Below are 17,435 nucleotides of genomic sequence, written 5' to 3'. Positions count from 1 at the left end.
AGTCTTAATAATAGTTGAATAAAATTGTAGTAATATTCAGGGCAATTACCATATTGTTACACTTAACTGTAACCAAGTAGATTATTTCCTCTCAAAGCATATTCTCAGACATAGTTACAGCTTGAATCAATTAATAATTTGATTAATTAAAAGCAGAAACTGTAAAAATCTTGCTAAAACTAAATTCCATAATTTATGTGAGACCAGTTAAACAAACTTTGTCTCCTTTTGAGGCAAAAATCATTAAGTATTATAAAATTTGAATTTTTACCCCTTTTGTGTTCTACTCCAAAATTCCCTAGGTCTGAATTCAAGCACTCACAAGCTGTGTATTATCAAAGAAAACAAGAGTGAAAGACTGAGTAAATGTGATCTCTCTCTGGAAAATGAAGGTCCTAAATCAAATCACTCTAAAATAAATTCATTCTGCCCGACTGATTCACAAATATGTAATGGAAAGTCTGACATGTGCACATACCTTTTCATGGTGCACTTGAGAATATTCTCCTACTTTGTCCATAGAAAGGCCCTCTCTTCCCTGCTCAGCTGCTGACTCCTAATATCAATTGAGATTAACCATGATATTCCTGCTATCTTTTTCCACATTTGTAATCTGTGACCTGAAATCATCTTCCAGTTATCCAAAAGAATTCCTGTCACATTCTGAATTCCTCAACTCACTGCTGTTTGGGAATATGTATTGGTTGAATCAGCAGACAAGACACCATCCAATCTACCTGCTTGATTTAAACAGGATGACACTGATTCTAACATAGGATCACATGGCCAAAAAGATGAGCAAAAGTTTATATTCTATATTAATGAAATGGTGCCTTACAACTTATATTAGTAACCTGTTACAGGGTCACTTAGTGTGCTTAATAGAATTTCAGGACTTGTACAATAATGTGTGATATCAAAACTTCAATGACGTTTTCCAGAGAAACAGAAAAAATAATCCTAATACTCACATGGAATCACAAAAAGCCAAATCAATCTTGACCAAAACAAGCAAAGCTGGAGGCATCATGCTATCTGACTCCAAAATACACTACAAAGATATATTGATAGGAAGGATAGTTACCCCAGACATTACCCCATATACATATATGACTGCATGACCAATGTGATCCTACAATATGTATAATCAGAAAAATGAGAAATTACACTCCATTTATGTACACTCTATCAAAATGTATAAATGCACTCTACTGTCAAGTATAACTAATTAGAACAAATTTTAAAATTTAAAAAAAAATCATGATACTGGCAGAAAGACACATAGACCAATAGAACAGATACATAGCACCAGTGGAACAGAACATTGAGCAGTGGAACAGAATATGGAGCCCAGAAATAAATTCATGTATTTATGGTCAACTGATTTTGATAAAGGTGTCAAGAATACACGATGGAGAGAAGATAGTCCCTTCAATAAAAGTTGCTGGGAAAACTGGATACCCATATTCAGAAGAGACATATTAGATTCTTATCTCACAAAATATGCAAAAATCAACTCAAAATGGATTAAATTTAAGACCTAAAACTATAAAACCAGTAAAATACAACATAGGGGGAAATCTTGATTTTTTTTGGATATGTACCCCAATGCATGGGCAACAAAAGCAAAAATTGCCAAATGCAATTACAAGCAATTGAAATGCTTCTGCACAGCCAAGGAAACAATCAACCAAGTAAAGAGATACTATAGAATGGGAGAAAATATTTGCAAATTATACTATCTGAGAAGGGTTAATATCACAACTATATTAGGCACTGAATAGAAAGGAAAAAACCTGGTTTTAAAAAGTCAAAGAATATAAATCGATACTTTTCAAAAGAAGTCATACAAATATACAGATATACAAAAAATACTCAAAATCACTAATAATTAGGGAAATGCAAATCAAAGCCATAATGATGCTTCATACCTGTCAGAATTTCTATTATCAAAAAGTAAGTTTTGGTGTGGATGTGGAGAAAAGAGAACCCTTGGTTTGGAATGTAAATTAGTAAAGGAAAAAACAGTGTGGGAAATTCTTAAAAACTTAAAAACAAAACTACCATATGATCAAGTTGTCCCACTATCTAGCATATATTCAAAGATTATGAAATCTGTATGCTAAAGAGATATCTGCAGTCCCATGTTTACTTCAGCATTCTTTATAGCAGCCATGATGTGGAATCAACTTGTGTCCATCAGCAGATAAACAAAGAAAACTTCACACACACACACACACACACACACACACACACACAAAACGAAATACTATTTGGAAAGAAGGAAATCCCATCATTTGCAACAACACAAATGAACCTGCATGACATTTTGTCAAGTGAAATGCACCAGAAACAGACAAATACCACACTTACAAAGTAGAATCTAAAGATGTTGAACCCAGAAACAGAGAATAGAATGAAAGTTACCAGGGGCTGAGGGATTGAGAGGCACCTGGAGAAATGTTGGTCAAATGATACAAAATTTCAGTTAGATAGTAGAAATAAGTTCAAGAGTTATATTGTGTATCATGGTGACTATAGTTAATAATAATGTTTTATATTCTTGAAAAAATTGCTAATAGATACATGTTTTCACCACAATAAATGGTAAGTATGTGAGACAATGTGTATGTCAATTAGCTTGATTTAGGCATCCACAATGTATGCATATTACATATATGATAAATGTATCCAATTTGTATTCATCCATTAAAAATAAACTAATTAAAATTAAACAAATCAATAATATATCAAGTAAAAATAAAATACATAAGCAAACTATGTACTTTTTTCTAGAAGATTGATCATTTTAAAGCAAAACAAAAGCTTACCAAAATTTCAACTGGCTTCATGACTTTTCTAGTAATGACACCGGGGGCTCTTAACCGAATGGTTTCCAAAATGCACCATTTAATTAGAAGGAGTTTCTTCAATTCATCCTCAGACACTTTAATTTTCTCTTTACCTGCAAAGAAATTTTTTTTTTTTTTTTTTAGTGAAAAAAGAAGAGATAGGCTAAAGGGACCAGAAAGTGGTTTTATGAAAAGCGCCTTAACAGAGGGTTACATACTGCCTCTGGCAAGTGAAGTGTTACTGTCACTATTATATTTTGCCTCTTATTCTGTGACACGACACATTGGTATCCACCTTGGCTCTCACAGTCCTATGATTGTGAAATGACTAAGAGAGCCCCTGTCAGGAAGGGGATCAGTTTTCCTTCACCTCCTCCTTTCTTGTCCAAATTCTCATTCCATTTGTAAAAACAATAAAAGTTTGGCAACAAATGCACACAGGATAAGCTATGAAAAGCTATCTGGCTTTCTTCTCCTATCTTTTTCCTGATAATCAATTTTAAAAAAACAATTCATTTCAGAAGATCCAAAAACAACACTAGGAGAGGGACAATGGCCTCTGTGACCTCTGCTGGAACTGTGAGTGTGCCCTTCAGCACCGGAGCTAAGACTTTTCTAAAGTACACCTGTACTTTAATATTTAGAATAAGGAACCTGAAAAAGGATTAGAGTTCACTCTTCATAGAGTCAGGATTTTTCAGTCCATTTATAGAGTCTAGATAATAATTTTCAAGAAAATATTTGCTTTTTGAAAATTATTAGAGACAACACAGCTTTCAATTGGCTTGGAGAGTACTTGCTTAGTAAAAGTCAACAACACTGTCAATCTTATTAAGTCGACCCATTTCTCTCTTTCATTTCTACTTCTTGACCATACGGGCAGTTGGTGGGTGAGAGTGAGGTAGGGGATCTCCATCCACGTCTCTTGGACTCTGCACATGTGTATGGCCTAATCTACAAATAGCTATTTAAGAACAACAAAAATATTACTAACTGAAAACCATCTTGATATGCCATGGAATGAGAGTGGCAATACAAACTTTACATGCTCTCTACTTTTCCTGAACTCTCTTTATGTTTCTTAAGGGATAGTTCAGAAAAACAATTTAGAAAGTCCACAGCTGGAATTAGCCATTCTTTACTTGAAATGTCTGAGATTCTGCATATGGAACAAATATCATTATGCCCTTTGCATATAGTGGAGAACAAAGTACTTAGCATTTTAGGAGACCAAGAAATTTAGGTGTTAGGAGGTCTTTATCCTCAAAAGACTATAAACTAAAACTGAAGAAAGGATGAATACTTTCTTTTTTTTAATTTATTTTTATTGTGAATATGTTCTTTAAACAGTGTTAAAAAGAAATTTAGCAGGCTGGGGTTCTGGCTCAGTGGTAGAGCACTCGCCTAGCATGTGCAAGGCCCTGGGTTCGATCCTCAGCACCACATAAAAATAAATAAATAAAATAAAGGTATTGTATCCATCTACAACTAAAAAATATTTAAAAAAAAAGAAATTTAGAGGTTATAATCTGTTAGTTTACAAATGACATACACAGAGTAGAGACTACCATGTAGTAAGTGCTCAATAACAAAATATTATTCATTACTGCTACCATCATTATTAGTGTGAATTTAAGGGTTCTATAGGATCCATACTTCCTAATATGCCTTTATTCCATGATTGACACATTTTCCCCCTAAATCCTTTATTGGAAGGGAAGATCTATAGATTGGAGGAACATACCAAAAACTATTTGGATAACATGTTTGAGGAATTTTTTCAATTTCTCTGCTCTGGTTTGGATATGGTTTGCCCATGTGCTGGAAGCTTGGTCCTAAATGCAACCTATAGAAAGGTGGTGGGACCTGTACATGGTAGAGGCTAGAGAAAGGAGATCAGGTCATGCCCACCTGATGAAGGGGGTGATGCTTGCCTTGCAGAACTGGATTAGTTACTAAGAGATGGGGTTGTTATAAAGTGAGGCTGCCCCGTGTGCTTGGCCTCTTCTGCACATATTGCTTCCCTTTATGATTCTCTGCCATGCTGTGCCACAGCCACGGACTCCTTCTAAACATACAATGCTATTTAGACTTTCTAATGTTCAGAATTATGAGATAAATAAACCTCTTTTCTTTATAACTTTCCTAGCCTTAGGTGTTCTGTTATAGCAACATGAAATCACATATGATGCTCATTCAATAGATAATTACTGAACACCTCTAAGAAGTTTTCAAGTGCTAAGTATGAAGATGAATGGCAGGGTACTGACTCTTAATAGTCTGTTACAGGTGACAAACAACTAAAAGGAATCAACTTGTAATAAGTGCTACCACATTAAAGTGTGCTACTTCCTGTGAAGTGTACAGTGGTAACAATGACCAGAAAGGAAAAGGACATGTTGAAGAGGCATCTCAGAAGTAAAATTTGAGCAAAAAAGTCAGCTACATGAAGATAAAGAGCATGTTCATATAGCTAGAACTCATGTGGCTGAAGCAGAGTCCAGGGCAGAAGGTAACTAGATCGATCAACTGTGGATGAAGGTCCAAATAAGGTGTCACATTTGGTTCATGGTGGGTTGTAATGGTCCACCCTGTCTCCCAAGGTGCTCTACTGAGTCCAGTCTGCTCACATCAGCTGAAGTCAGAGACTGTGATAGATGGCTCTTTTCCCTCTATCCAGTCTCTCAAGGTACCCCAGGAGTATCAGGTATCAGTTCTGGGTTCTCCTCTCTTCTCTATCTACATTCTTTCTCTGGAAAGAATTCAAACAAACCTTTTTATATAAAATACCACTGATAAAGTGGTGACACTCAGGATGATACCTTTGCCTTTATCACTCCCCTGAGCTCCAGATTATTTCTTTCCAACTGGCTCTGCTTGCATGTCCAAAAGGTATCTCAGAGCACACACTGTCCAACACACAACAACACAACACAAGACACAACAATTTCCACTATGAAATAAAGCCATGCTTCCCTTGGTCTTGCCATACAGAAAATGGTAGCAATGTCTTCCCAGTTGCTCAAGTCCAAAATCTAGGAGTCATCCATTATGCCTCTGTTTAAAATTGTGATATAATAGGCAATATATATTTGGTCCCTTGGCACAGAGTGCAACTAACCTTTGCAGTCTCCTGAAGACAGGAGAGAGAAAAATCTTTTGTTATTCATTATTTGAGTTAGTTTTTTCATTGCTGTGACCTAAAGACCTGACAAACTGTACTTCGGTTCATGGTTTCAGAGATCCCAATTCATAGATGGCAGACTCCATAGATCTGAGCCCCAGATGAGGCAGACCATTATGGCAGAAGGGCATGGGTGAAGGAAAACAGCTCAAGACATAGCAAAAGGGAAGCAGAGAGAGAGTTGAGGTCATCAATGACAAAATGTAAACCCCAAAGGCACGCCCCCAGTGACCCAACTCCTCCAGCTATAGCCTAGCTGCCTACGGTCACCATCCAGTGAATAGTTCACTGATCAGGTTATACCTCTCATAATCTAATCATTTCACCTCTAAAAATTCTTCCATTGTCTTACATATGAGCTTGTGGGGGACAGCTCATATCTAAGCCATAACATTTATCATAAGCCCTTTCAACCACACTTGAGTTTATGCTAGCAAGGTGACTCTTAAGAGGATGGGGACTAGTTGCCAGAGGAACCAACCAAGTGATGAGAAGACTGGAACTTTCAGTCCCACCCACCACCTCGACTTCTGGGGAGGGAAGAAGGGCTGGAGAATGAGTTAATCATTATGACTAATGACTTAATCAACTATGCCTATGTAATAGAATTTCCATAAACACTCTAATGAATGGGTTCAGAGAACTTCTGGGTTGGTGAATATGTCTACCTGCTAAGAGGGTGGCATGCCCAAACTCCATGGGGAAATTTTACACTTGGGCCCCTTGCAGATTTTCCTCTTCCACCTGGCTATGCATGTCTGAAATTTAGAATATCCTCTGCCACTCTCATTCTGTTAATGTTAGTGTAAAATTTTTAATTAAAAATAAAGAAGATAAATGTGGAAAAAAATTTATAAATAGTCTTTATAATAAGTACTACTAAAGTTTCCCTGAGCAAATTATCAATACTGAGGAGAGGTTGTGGAAACCATACTGTCAAATTGGACAGAAGTGTCAGCAACCCGGTGTCCTATTAAATTCACTGAGCATCTGAAGTGGGGACAGTACTGTGGGATTAAGCCCATTAACTTGTAGGGTAACTCTAGGTAGACAGTGTCGGAATTGAATTGAATTTTAGGACCCATATCTGGTGTCTGAAGAGAACTGAGGAATTATTTGGTGTGGAAAACCTACATATTTGGTGTTGGAAGTGCTGTGAGACACTTTCCCTTTGTTTTCCTTTTCCATTTCTCTCTCTTTATCACCAAGTTATTTTAACCACAAAATAGATTCCACCTCCATCCATATCACTCCATCTCCATATCTACTTTCTGTGCAAGCCACCATCATCTCTCACCTGGTCCATGGTAACAGGCTCTACTACACACCCAGACCAAAACTTCTCAACAATCCCTTTGTAAATCTGACCAAGACAACATCCTCTGCAGAACCTTTGAATGACTTTAATTACATCTGCAACTAATTCCAATATTCTCACTTTGGCAAATAAAGCCCCATATACCTCTCCGATCTCATCTCTTGCTGAATCTTGGAGACCATGTGACCTTTGTAAATTATCCAACCTCTCTGGCCTACTTGGTTTGCTCACTGAAAATAATGTGAAACTCTTACAATTATAATTAGCACATGGCAAAAACTCAATAAACATTACCCATTTATTATTCCCTCCTCCTTTTCCAACTGTTCAAAGGTTGGTTCCCTCTCATCCTTTGGGCTTCAATAAAAACATCTTCTTCTCAGGGAATCTTTCCCTGACTACCTCAGTTAATACCTCCCTAATCTCTATCACTTCATTTCATCTTCTTATAGTTTCTTTTAAAATATGAAATAATTTGGATAATTGTCTTTTGATGGCTCCCCCAAAGAGGATAAGATTCCAATTGTTTCAGGATCTTTTTCCTCCTATTTCTTTCCTGACTCATACCCAGTATCTGACATAGTACTTGGCACACATTAAGCATTCCATATATTTTTATTGAATGAATGAATGAATACATGCAAATGTAAAAGGAATGTCCAAAATGGTAGAAGGGAAAATCAATTAAGAAACTTAAAGCAGGGTGAGGTGGTGCACCTGTACTCCCAGCTACTCAGGAGGCAGAGGCAGAAGGATTCCAAGTTCTAGGTTAATTTGGGAAACTTAGTGAGATCCTGTTTCAAAATAAAAAATAAAAAGGAGCGAGGATGTAGCTCAGAGGTAGAGCATAGCTGGGTTTGATCCCCCAAAACCCAAACAACTCACTTGTTTGTGTGAGGGCAATGGAAGAGATTTAGAAAAGTCAAATTTGAAAGATATTTCTGAGGGGCAATATGAAAATATTTTTTAAAAGAATGTAGTGAGAACTTGGTATATACCAGAACAGTGGTTCTCAAACATTAAGCAGATATCACTACCATGTGAAAGGCTTTTTGAAATACAGATTGCAGGACCCAAGAGTTATAAGTCTGAGAGGGCCCAAGAATTTATAATTCTGCCAAGTTCTCAGGTGATGTTGATGCTGCAGGTCCCAGGATAATTCATATATTAAGAACACAGTGCTAGATTAAAAGATGTAGAAAATATACTTGGATTTTATTTCTTAAATATCCTAGACTTAAATATCCTAGTTCTTATTACCAGTTTTTAAATGATCTCTTCTATTTGAAGAAAATAGAGGCAAACATACTAAGTGGATAAAAATGACAATTTAAATCAGAAAACCTGAGCATATATGTTGCTACTGAAGGCTTTTATTAGCATGAACATGTGAGATGAAAAAGGGCTTTTACTTTTTATCATGAATCATAAAATTAGATAATGAGATGATTAATTCTGAATTTTTAATCAGTCAGAATTTCAAAAATGGGCCCTCATTATAGATTTTTTGCAGTTCAAAAAGTGTTATCTTCTTCTGAAAAGAAATGCCAGTGCATCTTCTAGAGGCCCTGGCTGAGCTTACCATGTGACTACATACATATTGGCCCTCAAAGCAGTAACACTCACTTGTTTCTATGTCATTTGTAGCTGCTTTTACATTACTGTGGCAGAGTTTAACAGAGGCGACATAAAGCCTGAAATAATTATTTTCTGGTCTTATACAGAAAAAGGGACCTCAAGGGAATGAGCTATCCATTTATTTTTCAATGTACCTCCCAGCCCTAGAAACTCTAGATTTTATTCCAGCATTTGGATTTTACAAATACTATACATTCTATGTTGTCTTCACTGCTCCTGTTATTTACATAAGCAAGTCAATTATACAATGAATAGTATCTGAATAACCCTGTAAAATATGGTTATTTTATAGGAATACATAGACCATCTCTAAAGGGGAGAAATCCTTATTTAAAATATATTCTGTTACAATGGTCTTCAAATTATGTTCAGGTACTCAAAGGGCACATGGGAGTAGGAAAGGCTAAGAAGATCAATTTCCTGATTCTCAGCATTCTTGTTTACTCTTTTCTAAAACTAAACTTAGAAAATACTGTGCTGCAATTCTTTTTTCCACCTCCTTATACAGTCACCTTTTCCTCACTTCCCAGCAGAATGTCCTGCCTCTCAGCCATCTGATTTATATTTGCTGCATCAAATCTGCTGTGTTTTCCCTGAGGTACAAACATCTCTTGGGTACCAAACAAAAGGGCAATTAGATAACACCATGCACCTGAGGGAAAAGCTCTTGCAAGCAAAGTAAAACAGGCATAGGAAAAAAATGCTGCAGACAGACATGTCTTGTTCCATCTATGTATCCAAGAGCCCTTGCTCACAAACCATGTATCTTTTTCCATGATGTCCACTGATCTTAGGAGTGGAACTCAAAAGTGAGACAAGGATCACAGCCACACATGTCTGATGAAAAACAACAAAACTAAGATCTTTTCCATTAGAAAATAAGTCAGACCAACTCAGAAAGTCAAGGGTGGTGTGTGTTCTCTCATATGTGGAAGTTAGAGAGGATAAAAGAAAAGAAAGCTGTGGGGGAATCTCATGAAAATTGAAGGGTGACTAGTAGAGGAAAGGGACCAAGTGAGGGAGGTGGGGTCGTGTGCATGTATAATATGCAACAGCAAGTCACTATTGTGTATAATTACAATGCACCAAAAGAAGACGTGGGGGAAAAGGAAAATAAGTTGGATTGGTTGGTTAGTTTATAATTAAGGACTGGCTTTGTGAATTAGGCTATAAGGCAGCCATTTTTCATAACTGAATTAAATCATTGCCCCACTGGACATTCCAGATCTTCATTTATCTAGGCAGATCACACAAAGGGAAAAGAGTAGACATTGAGAACTCAGCAAATGCAGGAACCAGGGATCAGAGACTAGAAGGCTTCCTTCATTGCTATCTCTCTCATTTTTCCCTCCACAGATTCATAGAAATCTGAGACAGGGTTCAGAACAATTTCACCTTTATCCTGAAAACCAAGGAGACCTCAGTAAGCTAGGACCCTTGACAAATGGACATTATTTTTAAAAAGCAAATGAGTAGAAACCTACAATTCAGAGTCAAAATCTAACTTTCCTAAAAAAAAAACAAAAACAAACAAACAAACAAACAAACAAACAAAAAAACTCCAAAGACCTATTGAGAGCATCTACATTGGAGAAATTCACCACACATTCCTTCTAATTTCTTTTTCTGTTTTATTTTACTGCTACTATAGGATACAGAAATGTTTTTCTATTTGAGCAAGGATAGGTGGTGACCACTGGTCAAGGTTTATGCTTGATATCAGATCTGTGACATTCCAAAGTGACTCGCCTATGAAGGCAGGCAGAATTCTAGCCCTGAAAAAGTTTGGACTTTAGTAGTGGTGAAGTTTCTAACCTCATTAGAAAAAAGAAGTTCTGTATTATTATTACACTAACTGAATTACAAAGTACAAAAACATTTTATATGGCATTATATAATACAGAAAACAAAGGCTTGTTTTTAGTTGAAGATATTTCAAACTATGACCTATAAATGTATGAGAGATGTAGACTATATTTGGAAAATAAGGGTTTTGATCAAATATTTTTAGTTTCTCAAATCCTATGTGATGTGGAAAAATAAAGTAGTATTCTTGGACTAAGCAAAGAAAAATGAAGTATACTAAGTTTTCAAACATCTCTAGATTAAAAGATCTTTTTTATTAAAACTCTTAGAAATGGCTCTGTACCCATCTTGTGAATATTTCAATGCACATCTGTGGTTTGTTCCTCCAGCTTTGTGACTCTAAAATTAGAAGGCTCCCCTTGGAAGGATGCCAAGGTAATCATCAGAAGGCTGGAAACTAACTGAGACCAGGACCACTATAGAAGACAGACCAGGAAAGAAACTATGGGTGATCTGGAGTAAAATTTAGAAATCATCTGTTCAACTCTTGGCATTAATACAACAAAATCAAACCTTAGGATATTTGAAACCAAATTAAAGATGATTCTTGTATTCAGAAATAGCAAAAAAAAAGTTTTCTAAAATATTATGTATAGTTTTGACATTGAAGTCATAATAACAAGCAAAACAGTAACCATGAATTGTTAAGTAAGTATATACAATAGATTGAAATTCTATTACTTCAGTTACTGGTTCACACCAAATAAATTTGCTACATATCTGTTAGGTACTAGCTTAGGTATAGGTGCTATGAAAGATAGGATGAGAATAACATTAATTTATTGGCTATCTTATTCCAAAGATTTTGTATTTCTGCATTCCTCATAGCTACCTACCAGCTAATCCAGTCTCAGAGAGGTTCATGTATCCAAGGAGATGAAAAGTGTCAGAGCAAGCTTCAAACCAATGGCTATCTACACTGAAAGAACTCGAGCTTGCTAATATGACACAGTGCTTCCCAGGAGAGGAGAAAGGAATGAGAAGTACACACATGGCCTTAAAGGATCTTGGACACAAGGACACAGAATAATATCTGTATATAAATAACTAAGTTTCATAGGAGAGGATTCAAGTGTCTGTCAGTGGAGTTCATTCCCTTTTGCCTGGGGCTGGAATTTAAACTAAGCCTAGAAGGATGGGTAGGAGTCACTCAGGCAGAAAAAACTTGAAAAAATTCCAAAATTCATCATAAAAATAAGATTTCTTGGACTTGAAAGAAAGGAACATGAGCCAAATAGAATCGCTACAGGAAGTCCTTCTTTGAGAGATGGCTCCTTTTGGTTTGGCAGTATTTCAAGCCACTTTTCCATACACATAACACAAACAGTAGGAAATAAATAAATATATGTAAAAATTATTATCATAGTCCTGTAATAACATTATATAATGACTTTGCTAATAACTGTGGGGAAATAGTCCCTGATTTGATGGAAAAGGAGGATTGGTAAGCATTTGCTGAGTCATCCAGACCTTTTGAGAGGTAATGGTGAGATGAATCAGAATTTGGGGCTGAACACTGAGAAAGACCTTATGCCTCCCCCCAAATGACAAACAGGTGTGTTTACTACCTGAAGAACCACAAATTAAAAAAAAAAAAAAATCCCCCTAAACTTTAAGGAGCACATCCTGTACAGGCTGCCATGTTTGCTTCCTTCTAAAAGCCAGGATCTCCAGTTCTGTTTGCTCTGTGTCTGGAGGTGAGCTTTCCCTCCAGAGGTTACTTTTTCATATTCATAGTATGGCTTGTTTAAAATATTGAAAGTTGAGGTGTATGCAAAAGGTCACAGCACATGTGACCGAGAATGAGCCACAGATGAAAACACATGAGATAACCTTTGAAAACCAAACAGACTGAGGTGGAAACCTTCAGCAATGATTCCTCCCAAAATTTGGTCAAAAAGTCTCCTTTCTAAATGTTATAACAATGATTTATGAAAAAAGTATAATCAAATAATAAAATGATGGTATTTACTTTAGACTGTCATCTCAGAAAATTATGCAATATCTTTGAAAAAATAGAGCCTTACTAATACTTCTATACAAAAATAATGAAGCAGAGACATCAATTGCTATCAGAGAAGAAGAGAGGAAGCTATTTAGTTTTCTGGCTTATTTTCCCAACCAGAGACTTCAAGATAAGCTCCTAAAAAATAATATGAAATAAAATAATTTTTAGAGAAGAGAGACAAAGCTAAAGAGAAACAATAAGAATTTAGAATTTTGGGGGTAGGGAGGGCAAAGGAAACCCTTTATCCCAATTTTCATTTTAGGAATTTTAAAAACTCAACATATGTAACATTCAAGAATTCCATTTTTAAAATTATGTGTCTACTTTGTTTCAGAAATATTGTTATATTTACAAATTGTTTTCTTCTCTTTCTTCAAAAGAAATCTATATTCACTGGAAAAGATTAGCACATTGCATATAGAGAGAATAACTATAGATAAAAATGCCCTGAAGTATATCCATACCATATGTCATAGGTCTTACATATTCAAAAGATCCTATAATTGTTGCTTATAAGTACTAGGAATGGTCTGGTTACAGATGTGGGAATTTGTAGAGATAAAGATTTGTTTGCTAGCTTGTCTTCCCTGGGGTAAAGCAATAAAACTCTTTTTATAACTGTTGTTTTAATATTGAGAAGAAATCCTGCAAAATTGATCTTTGCTTATCAGAAAGTTAATTTTAAACTTTGGATAAGGACCCTGATGACCTTTTCCCTCTCCAAACTTGTATTCCCCCTCTGTTCCTGAGGACTAAGAGATGGTGAGAAAAATGCCTAGGATGGGGTCAGATCTGAATTGAGAAACCCAGAGTCCCAGCAACTGGGAGGGGACGTGATAATTAGTAAGCAAGGTAATGGGTTAACTTGGCTAAGCAAGGGACAGGTTAGGAGGGACTGAATTATTCAGCACAATGAATCTCTCCTAATGTGTGGCTCACTGTGCTTGGGGTGGGACCTTTCCCAAGTACTATGATCTGTGGACCAGACCTCAGTGGTCACAGTGGGACACAGAGCACACACAAATGCCTTTTGTTAGGCAAAATCAAACTGAAGTGAATGTATCGAGAAGATGTAAAGGAAAGAAAGAAGTTTCAAAAGGTGCGTAGAGAAAGGGAGAGACTGCTCAGCTTGTGTGATGGAAGAGAGGGAGTGATGCAGAGGTCTCCGAGGAGTGAGGTTGGAGAGGGTAGCATAGTTGGCTTTGTGTAGCAAAATCCAGCTTACTGTAGAAGACAATCTGCCAATCAACCATCTAGTCCTTTCTGCTCTCCTTTACTTTTCCTCCCTACCTCCTGTTTCTTTCCCCCTGTTAGAGAATGTAGAGATGACTAGACTGATGTCAGCTGAAGACATGGTACAGGAATTTATGGGACACCCAAAATAATTAGGGAGCAAATATGATTTTCCTAATACTAAAATGAGAGAAAGAGAGAGAGAGAGAGAGAGAAATTAAAGGAAGTAGAATGGATCTGAGGAGATTACTTATGTCTTGCTGCCTCACTTAGACAGCTCCCAGAAACCTCTCGATTATGAAAAAAGGAACAACAGGATGTCCACACAAGGAAGCTCTAGAAGTGAGGACCCAGATGCAAAAGAATAGACATTTCCACTTTCCTGAAAATATAAGGCTTACGCTATCATTTCAAGCAAACTCTAAGTTTGCTGTGTTGAGGGACCCTTCAAAAATTGGACTAAAAATATTCCATTTTACCTTGCTAATATTTCTTTGAGAGAGAAAAAGAGAAAAAAAAAAGAAGACATACAATTTGGATTTTTCTTTTCTTACAAAACATTAACCTTCTTTGTTATTACACACATGAATTTTTACACATGTCCTCTGAGACAATATCTGTGGGAAAGATATTAAGTCAAATATAAAAAAGAATTCAAGGGAGAATGGGTGAGAGGAAGTAAAAGACTACAAATAGAATAGATGGTAACTAGGAAATTAATGGCCTTGTAGTTCATTGCTGTCTCCTACAAATTCTTTCAGATAGAATTCACTCACTGTACCCTTTGCAATATTAATTCATAGCAAATGTAGATAGTTTGGAAACTTTTAGCTCAAGAATGTGAGACAGAATCAAAACATAACTTTTTCCTATAATTTTTTTGGTTTTTAAAATAAATATTATGAATTTGATTTTTGTTGGCAAATGGTAAAGAACAGTCATGCAGCTCAATAATTTTTCCTGTGCTAAGGATGTACTTTTTTTAGTTATAGCAGTTTCATAAGCTTTAATATCTTATTAAAATCTGAACTTCCTAATTTATATTTCTCATAACTTTATTTATAATCAGTTATTTTTCTATATAAAGTTTAAGTCATTCAGGGAATTTTTTAAAAACCCATTAGAATTCTCATCATAATTAATTAAATGTAATTTGAAGAGTTGACGTTTCCACCATATTAAATCTTTCCATCCAGGAAGATTGGTATGATTTTTTCTTTATTTGGGTTGTTTATTTAAAACATATATTTTTGTAAAGGACTATGCTTTTCTTCCCACCTTAACCTGATTGTTAAGAGACAAACCAGTTAAATGAATATGGAGAGGTGTAAAATCAAAGGAAGGCCCAAGAAGCAGCTTGAGGTATTTGTGGTGAAAACAGACCAGGGAAAATGAAGACTAAGCCTAGAGATTACCCACAGACTCTGGGAATATGGCCTGGGGTTCATGGACCATAGCAGGAGCCTGGCAGACCACCTCTCCTTCAACTCCCTCTCCAGCCACCCGCTTCTTACAAGCCCTGTAACAATTTCTGCACTTCCATGTCCAGTTCTTATAACTTTTCTAGAGGGGATATGTTTTTTTGGCATCTGGGGGATGGAGAATAAAATTTAATCATCAAAGTTGCACATTCTTGTGGGAAATTTGTAAGCAATATGCTTTTGGAAATAGTCCGTTTGGCTGCTTTGGTTTGACACTCATAAGAGAATGAGTATGAAAGAGACAGTGCTACCAGTAGATTGAGGAAGACAGCAAGGACAGCAGTTTGGCTTAGAACAGGTTATTAGAGCAGATAGGGGACAGTTGAATAGACAGATGGACCCTCCTCACCTTTATTCATCCAAAATGCATGCACAAATCCTATTGTGTCATTTCTAAAGGAATGTAATGCCACTAAACCAAGTCCACTATATAATATCCCCTTTTGAAAAAAAAAGTCTCACATTATTTTCACAAGTGTTATTCTCATATATTAAAGGGGATTTTCAATTTTTGTGTTTATTAGAGGATAAAATGGAATCTGCTTAATAATTATGGCACATTTTTCAAGGAATAAAGGACACAATACAATTTATAATAAACTAAAAGGAGAAAATATTGCCCAAACAAGGCAACAGTAAGTGGATAAAATGTGAAATAAATCAATCTAGAAATACTGCTTATGTATAAAGTCAGCATATTGGTTCTGAATTTTTGACTTGTAGTCCCTGGAAAGATGTCGACACGCCTTTAAGACTTCGGACTTCAGTATTTTATGAATAGGAGAGAAAGATTATCCAAATGCCTGAATAATTCTCCAGAAGAATACTCTGAATAAAGACTGGTCTTTAAATGAAAAATGAGGAGAATTAATAAAGCAGATTAGCAGTGCTACATGGCAATGAGAAAATGAAAGAATTAATAAGAGATGCTCTCAAGTAATCCACTCTCTAAGCCTTTGAATTTGAAGGGAGCTCTCAAATGACCTACAGCCATCAGAAGTATCTCCTCCAGCTTGTTGAAACTGGACAAGAATGGAGGAGAGGGTGATTTAACATAAAATATCTTGAGTTAAGTCATCACAAGACCCACTTCAGGTATTTCAGGCAGAAATTAGTGGAAAGAAACAGCCTCTCAGGAAGGCCAGATACCATACATCTAAAGTCTCGCTGGGTCTTCATGGCTGGGTGGGTGGATGGGGAAGACACAGAAGTGCTCCAAAATACACCCTCTTGGTCTTTAAGGTCAAGGGAAAAGGAGATAGAATTATATATTTGGTGTAGAAAAGAACAGTTGGGCAAGATGGTAGATTAGTGTGAGACAGCATTTCTCCTAGCTCAGCTACCCACAACTCAAACAACTGGAATAGTACTTCCCCCTGAGGCTTAGAGTAAAAAATCCTAAGACTGGCAGGGCAGTCTGCCCTAGCTGAACCAGAGACTGTTTGACTCATTAATCAGATCGAAACAACAACAACAACAACAATAACAAAAACAAAAACACCTCTCTCCTTCAGTTTATCAATCATCCATGGAGAGCAGATCGAGAAGCCATGCTGGGACTGCAGTTTGGTGGAACCAACAAAAACTGGAAACCCAGATCCATGAGTTTGCAGTTAGGTCTGTGTGGGCCTGTTGGAGCCTAACAAACCTGTGAAAATTCAGAAACTGAGAGCATTTCTCCCATGGAACACAGGTTAGAGAGGCTTGAGAGAGTCTGGCTCTCCCCAGTCCCCGGAGTCCTGCAGCTAGTGGGAACTGATGGGGCTGGCTATAGCAGGTCGGGAGGTTGGAAGGTGGGTGAAAGAGCATTTTGCTCTTGGCTTGTCCAGTCAGAGGTCCAGTACCCACCAGGTTC

General features: G+C 36.5%; 1 protein-coding gene across 1 annotated transcript in view; it reads right to left on the bottom strand.

The window, feature by feature from the left end:
• The window catches only part of LOC124988759 (24-hydroxycholesterol 7-alpha-hydroxylase), a 123,862-nt gene that overhangs the window by 25,368 nt on the left and 81,059 nt on the right, over window positions 1–17,435 (bottom strand). Inside the window, exon 9 of the mRNA XM_047558504.1 lies at window positions 2,832–2,965. Within this exon, the coding sequence (XP_047414460.1) occupies window positions 2,832–2,965 (134 nt within the window). The remainder of the gene's footprint in view (window positions 1–2,831; window positions 2,966–17,435) is intronic.

The sequence above is a fragment of the Sciurus carolinensis genome, chromosome 7 (genome assembly GCF_902686445.1).
Source record: "Sciurus carolinensis chromosome 7, mSciCar1.2, whole genome shotgun sequence".
Taxonomy (NCBI): domain Eukaryota; kingdom Metazoa; phylum Chordata; class Mammalia; order Rodentia; family Sciuridae; genus Sciurus; species Sciurus carolinensis.
This window is presented reverse-complemented; position numbering and strand designations above follow the sequence as displayed.